Genomic DNA, 7864 nt, shown 5'->3' with positions numbered 1-7864 from the left:
TTGGTCCTGTGGCAAACAGACTTTGGACCCCAACAGGTACCAATTTTCAATATTCAAAATTCTAAAAGATAATTGCTATCATCATGGTACAACAGGTACAGATCAAGCAAAGGTATTGTTTCTTAGATATGTTATTAACCCTAAAGATGTGATTTAGATATGCAAACAACATATTTCTGCCAAGAGCATGGCTTCGTTTTTCTGCTTATATTAAATAACTGACATATTGTCAAGGCCCAATTTGTCAGCACAACATTTTCATTTATTGTGCGCACAGGCCGCCTTTATGAATTCTATTAAATAAGTTATTGTTTTAATGAAATACAAAGTTTTACTATTGGCGCATCTGGTTTTGTGTAGCCATCTAACAATCGAGAAATGTAAGGGTTTGCGTTATGATAACTGTGTAAAACAACACATTACGGACAATATCGATGACGTTTTATTGAGGCATTTGAACCTAAGTACTTACAGTTTGAGTTTATATGACAGCAACATTAACAGTTTGTGATTGTAATTTATTGATGCTACCAAACTGCCGATTTCCTTTACGATAACTACGTAAGGGATAATGTAGCCTATAGTCCGGAGATCATTATCGAAAACTAAATCCCGACGGGACGAACAGGACCCCGAAGCGCGCAGCATAATGTTACATGCCAAAACGATAGAAGAAATTTCTCCAAAATACCTCTTTTTAATGATTTTGTTGCCGTTTCGTGATTTCCGCTAAAAAAAATAATACTTCACGCAAATATGGAATGTGGAATCATATGAAAGATGTGAATTATAAGCACAAAACCTGTTGCCAATGACAGCGGTCATTCATTTTTCGCAGAGGCCATTATATAGAAATTACAGACCTGCGAATGTTGGGGTGGCCCATTGAAATCAACGGAACTTTTTGGAACATTCTGAAGAGCCGTAATAAAGAGCCATTAACAGCTATTCTCTACTCTCAACAGAGCTCTCTGTACAGCCAATTATTTATTACTGATCTATTCAAGCTCTACAATTCGAAAATGGTCTCAAAATCCTAATTACAACAACATAAGAAGACCTATGAGACCACACCATTATTTTTTCTTCATTTAGAAAATGGTCAAGCCTTGAGAGAATATATGACGGTATGTGTCTGTATGTATAAATATATATATATACGTATATATATATATACACACACAGGTTTCTCTGAAGACCTAACAATTTTCAAAAGAATGCATTCATGTATTCAATAATATTCTACTTTATTTCCTTTATACTGGTAATAAATAATTATGTTTAAAGTTAAACAAGAACACATGCAGACTTTTCAGAACTTTGAACAGAACATGAATCGGATAGTTTTTTCCTTTTCAAATAACCTTTTCTATTTCTCGTTATAGCATGGAGATGTTGCTGTAGCTTCGGTCGGCTATTTGATACGTTATTGTGTTATTGAAAACTGGGCCGATGTTCTTGCCACCCCATACTACCCAGGGGGAAATTAGGGAGCACTTTTCAAAGTGCTGTGTGGTAACGTGAGTGAGCAGCAAGTCTGTGGTGTGTGTGTGTGTGTGTGTGTGTGTGTGTGTGTGTGTGTGTGTGTGTGTGTGTGTGTGTGTGTGTTTCTGTGTGGTTTGACAGTTTGTTGATTTGTACTTCTTTGTTATTACTTTAAAGCTAACACAATCAGAAAAACAAAGACGATGGACTTCTGTTGCCACCGATGGACACTGCTGGCTGCCTCCCTAGCCTGCCTCACTCTGTTTGGCAGCCTGCTTACCCAGTGGCCCTCACTGATGCAAATGTCCCCGAGACCTGCACTGCAAGTCATCATTAATACCACAAATACAATTGTTCTAGTGTGGTACTGGCCTTTTGCAAGTTCACCTAGCGTAGAGGGCAATGTGTGCAGAGAGAGGTTTGGCATACACAACTGTACTTTGGTAGATGATCAGTCCCTGTTCTCTCAGGCAGATTTTGTGATTTTCCACAACCGTGAGCTGATCCAAAGCCAACAAAGACTGCCCGTTCACCTCACCCGACCACAGGAGCAGAGGTGGGTGTGGTTATCACTGGAAAGCCCAGCACATAATGGGAATCTGAAGCCTTTTGCTGGACACTTTAACCGCACCATGTCTTACCGCCGTGATGCAGATATGTATGTACCATATGGCAGGTTGGTACCACACGACTTTGGAACTGGATTGACAGTGGAGGATTACATACCAAAGAAGTCTTCTCTGGCATGTTGGGTCGTGAGCAATTATGCTCCCAACCATAAGAGAACAGCTGTATACAATACACTGAAAACAATTATACCAGTAGACGTGTATGGTGGAGCTTTTAATAAGCATCTGGATGATCAGACTCTGTTACCCACCATCTCTGGCTGCTACTTCTACCTGGCCTTTGAGAACTCCATATCCAGAGATTACATCACAGAGAAGTTTTGGTACAATTCCCTCGTGGGTGGAGCTGTGCCTGTAGTTTTAGGTCCACCGCGGGAACAGTATGAGGCAGTGGCACCAAATGATTCCTTCATCCATGTGGACGACTTCAGTTCCGTAGAGGAGCTTGGAGAATTCCTTAGGAAACTGGCTGAGGATAAGCAACGCTATGCCTCATACTTCAACTGGCGACTGAAGTACACAGTGAAACGGTTTGCCGATTGGAGGGAGAGATTCTGTAGAATCTGCCCCAAAGTCAGCAGCTTACAAACGCAGAAAGTGTATGACGATTTAGATGCTTGGGAATGGAAATAAAGCAGAAGGGAAGCAAGACATCAACATCAAAAAGTCCAAAATGAACGGATCAAATCCGTTCTCTCCCCTCATTGTGTGTTCACATGCTGTCAAACGGTGTACTTGAACTTAATGGGAGGAGGAAGCGATAGGGGAAGATAGGGCACACAGGCAGGTCTTTAAAGGAAATATTAAAATATTATAAAAGTAGAATATTAGTCGTGAATGCATTCTTTTTTCATTATTTTGAAAATGGTTAGGTCTTCTGAGAAAGCTGTGTATATACAGTATATTTATACATATTTATACATACAGACATATACACATGTACTGACATATTCTCTTAAAGCTTAACCATTTTTTAAATGAAAGAAAAATAATCGTATGGTCTTATAGGTTTTCTTATGTTGTTGTAATTAGGATTTTTAGACCATTTTCAAAATTGTAGAGCTTGAATAGATGAGCGTTTTGCTCGTAACACATGTTAAAAAGAATTTTGGACACAGGCATGTTTATTTTCATTTTACAAATAGCAAATCAAATGAATGTGATTTAAATAACCTCTGATGCGTTAAGCAAGCCTGCCTTGTTTGATTTGATGTTAAAGGTCAGGCTGGTCTAGGAACAAGACATCACACAGCTACTGCCTGTGGTATTAGTCTTGTGAATCCTATATGATGGTGTCTTTTGACTTTGACCATTCATTGGTCGGCAGATACATACAATGTAGCCAGGGTTGGGAGGATTACTTTAAAAATGTATTCTGATACAATTACTGATTCATCATCATCATTATCGCCTACTACCCCTTCTGGGGCTTAGGCCGCAAACAAGAGTTCTCCAAGCATCTCGGTTCTGAGCCAACATCTCAAGCTGTCCCCAAGTGTAGCCCATTTTCTTGGCGTCTGCCTCCCAGTCTCTACGCCAGGTGTTTCTCGGCCGACCTCTCTTTCTTTTCCCTTGGGGATTCCACTTGAGGGACTGTCTTGTGGTGTTTGTGGCTGGTTTACGGAGAGTATGGCCTATCCATCTCCAGTATTCAGTAACCTAATCCAAGTATCACAATATTAAAGTAATGTAACTTGATTTCCGTTACTTTTGGATTACCTCAATGCCAAATGTGCAAATGAAGATAACAGAACAGAGACATCAATAGCCTTATCCACTGTATATTGGTGGTTTTCTCCATTTTGATGTCTGTGATGGATATAAATGCTGAAAAACATTGGTCCAACCTTGAAGACACTGACATGTACTGCTCAGAAACTGTGCAACTCAATGGTCACATGCATTTCATGAAGTGGTTGTGCTATCCACAAACCCCTCCTATAAGGGCACACACCAGCTTTTTCAGATGACAAACTTTCTGCATTTGTGCAGTAGTGCTATATAGATAACATTTGGTGTGGGCGTCCTACTTATTATTGAGGAAATTAACTTATTATGCTACAAATATCAAAATGTACAATATTGTCATCGTTATGTGTTAGACAACAAACTGACCTCAATACTTAATATGTAAAGCTCTTTTTATGTGCCACTGTATTGATTGGAATGTCAGGTTTGCAGACGACACTACCTTCCTGGGTCTCATCTCTAACAACGATGAGACCGCCTATAGAGATGAGGTAAGGGGCTTGGCAGCATGGTGCCAAGACAACAACCTGTCTCTAAACATCTGCAAAACCAAGGAGATGATTGTGGATTTCAGGAAGCTACAGAGGGGGGGTCACAACACCATACACATTGAGGGAGCTGCAGTGGAGAGAGTCTCCAACTTCAAATTCCTCAGTGTGTACATCAAGGATGACCTCACCTGGTCCATGCAAGCGGACTCGGCGGTCAAAACTGCACAGAAGCGGCTTTACTTCTTGAGGAGACTCAAGAAGTTTGGCATGTCTTCAAAAACTCTGAATTTTTTTTATAGATGCACCATTGAGAGCATCCTCTCAGGCTGCATCACTGCCTGGTATGGTAGCTGCTCCGCTGCCGATCGCAAGGCCCTGCAGAGGGTGGTGAAGACAGCGGAACGTATCATCGGCGGCCATCTCCCTTCCGTGCAGGGCATCTACAACAGTAGATGCCTGAGAAAAGCACAGAACATTGTCAAGGACCACAGCCACCCAGGCTATGGTCTATTCACACTGCTGCCGTCTGGTAGACGCTACCGGAGCATCCGAGCACGGACTACCAGACTCACAAACAGTTTTTACCCCCAGGCTGTAAGGCTGCTGAATCAGCAACACTGAACAGTCGCCATCACCTTGTACTTCACACCCATACAAATACACTTGCTACATATATATATATATAAACACATATTTTTTTTTAATCTTATTTAATTTAATATTCCCCACCCTGGAAACTGCCCTTCTTGTATTTCAAACTGTTGTTACTTGTTATATGTTATATGTTATTTTGGCATATGTTATTTTTGTTACCTGTTGTATGCCGTCTACTGCGTAGATGTTGGCTGCCAAGTCGTAAGAATTTCGCTGCGCTGAAGAAATTTGGTGTATGCGATAATAAACACTTTGACTTTGACTTGAGGATATTCTTTTTGGGCCCAAATGCAGCATTTCACCAAGATATTTTACTAGTGAATAACACAAAAGTATGAACCATTGAAAATAAAAAATAAACCGTCAGCCCCAACTTTTCTTACCCGTATCTCTCACTGTGAACAGTTTTTTACAAACAAATACCTTGCAATGCATAATTTTACACTTTTTGCCCAATCCCCTTTGCAATATAGCTGGGTGGAAATGTGAACTGGTTCAGTTTGTTGCCCTGAAGGGAAATGGGCATGAGGGCCGTGTGGTTGTGGTTTTTTTCTGTGTGTATGTCACGCCAGCGCTGAACTCTGATCATGCCACGCCCCCTTGCCTTCAACTCACGCATTCACAATCACCGCAGTACTAATCACGCACACCTGTGACCTCTCTTAAACTCTTCACTCCCCTCACTTCGTGTCTGACTTTGCATCATCATAACATGGCTTTCACTTAAACGTATTCTGTAAGTCAACAGCACAATGTATGTAACCTTAGAAAAGAAAATGAGGAAACCAAGTTTTAAGAATTAAACCTGACCTCTGCTCAGTGTTTTTTAAAGACAAATCTCGGAATCGGAATCGGAATCGGGTTTTATTGGCCAAGTAAGTTTGCACAAACAAGGAATTTGACTTGGTAAAAGTATCTGTTATCTAATTACGTCTTTTTTTTTGTAACTGTACCGGAATACAGTTACCCTTTTTGTATCCTAAATACATAACGCCGTTCCATGTATTCCCTTACTCCCCAAGCCTGAATGTAGCTTACTGCATCATGTGTTGATGTGGTGTGAGTCCTGTAGGCAATCTACAGTTATTAAATATGTCACATAAACACAAAGTGGTTGGACTGTGATTTGCTTCTTGTTAGGCGCGCTGTGTGTGCCTGGGAGTTGGATGGTCCAGGAGTCCATGATTTTATAATCCATCCATGCTCATTCTCTTACTTAGTGAAGTGGTCATATTGTGCACCGCTATGTAGCAAAAGTAGTTAATTATTACATTTTATTGAGTCATTGTTTGCTGCAAGCTCAGTCAAAAGTCATGCATCTTTCAATTTCTGTTCAGCAGTCATTATGGAAGATTGAGAATGTCAAAAACATAAGGTTACACTGAAAGGTGAAGAACACTGGGTATTCATTTGCCAAAATGAAAAAACAAAGCAGTCTTTGGAACATACGGAACATTGGAACATGTCATTGCGTCATTGAATCAGAGTTTGCACAGTGATTGCTCAGAGAAACATGAAGGACTACATGCAGTTTACTGATACTAGCAAGATATTTGTTCAACTAATGTGTGTAGATGTCATTGTGCCCCGAAAGTAATCATTGCACACTGACACGTCTGTGACAATATTACAGGTATTATTACTATTATATTATGAAGTATTCACCTGTTAGCCTACCATGAATGTACCCCTTCTACCCTTATTTGTTAGTGAGTTGGTATGTAATTTAATAAATCTACATTCAAAAGTTATAGCTCTGGTTGAGTAGCAATTGTTGCCCTACTTTTCATGGACTGATCTTGTTTTAGTTAAGAGATGGAAATGAACTAAGATGTGCCTGTGGAATTGTTTGCTAGCTTAATTTGTTGCCTTAATTGTGAATGGTCCTAAGTTTGTATGCTTATGTATTGCCTGTGTAGGCTGAGACTTTATGTTGTACAGTTATTATTATGTGGCACATGGTATGACAGTGGCGGCTCCTGAAAAAATTCTCAGGGGGGGCAATTTTTTTGATAATGATTAAGGCGACCCACTCAGTAGGTACATTAAGTTAGCTGATTAACTCATACAGCAATACCTTTTTGTCCACTATTGGCAGCACACAACAGTAATATGTCCCCTCTTGCTACATAGCTAGAGTAGCAAGTTACAGGTGGAAAGCTATGGAAGAAAGTTGCATCCAGGAGCCTTCATAAGCAAACATGATTCTCCACATTAAATTATCCCACTTTTTCATTATCCACGTGTCTCAAATGTTGTATGATGTAATATAGCTTAACAGGACACATGATATGTCCAGTAACATCATAAAGAAGGGGTAACATAAGTCAAAACCAACAATATTTATTGACTGATCTTGAAAGTATTGGCTTACAAAAGCAAAATAAGTCATCACATGAAAAATTATTCAGTGTTAGTGCAAGAAGCGAACTGTGAAACACACTGTGAAACACACTGTGAAACCTATGAAAAGTGACAGTGGTATATGAAATACAGACCGCTTTCACGACCGCGATTTTCTGAAACCGGAAGTCGTCACTTTACTCCGTTTGATTAGGACCTTTACTTTTTAGTTGAGAAGTTGTGTTGATCGCCTGACATGCAAACGATCGGTTTTCTTTAAATTATTATTATTTTTGTGAAGTTATACGGCTTATGTGAATAAAGCTATCTACACAACTTTTTATATGTCTACATTGACTCGGTTAGTTGTTCATGTGGTACACGAATGTTGCAGAGTATTGTAGGTCTTAACTGAAGCTAACGCTTAGACCAACAATCCATTGGAACACATAGTAGCTAGCTAGCCTCGCTGCTAATAAGTATAACGTTAGCGTGCTGATATGAATAGACCCA

General features: G+C 39.9%; 1 protein-coding gene across 1 annotated transcript; it reads left to right on the top strand.

Moving 5' to 3' along the window:
* The first annotated feature begins 1688 nt into the window (after nucleotides 1–1688).
* Nucleotides 1689–2747, top strand: LOC116223269 (alpha-(1,3)-fucosyltransferase 7-like). Its single transcript, XM_031579341.1, has one exon. It carries the CDS (start codon nucleotides 1689–1691, stop codon nucleotides 2745–2747), a length of 1059 nt encoding a protein of 352 aa, XP_031435201.1.
* The last annotated feature ends 5117 nt before the right edge of the window (nucleotides 2748–7864 follow it).

This window comes from Clupea harengus, chromosome 13 (assembly GCF_900700415.2).
Source record: "Clupea harengus chromosome 13, Ch_v2.0.2, whole genome shotgun sequence".
In the NCBI taxonomy this organism is placed as follows: domain Eukaryota; kingdom Metazoa; phylum Chordata; class Actinopteri; order Clupeiformes; family Clupeidae; genus Clupea; species Clupea harengus.
The sequence above is the reverse complement of the archived record's forward strand: the minus strand, read 5'-3'. Positions and strand labels throughout refer to the sequence as shown.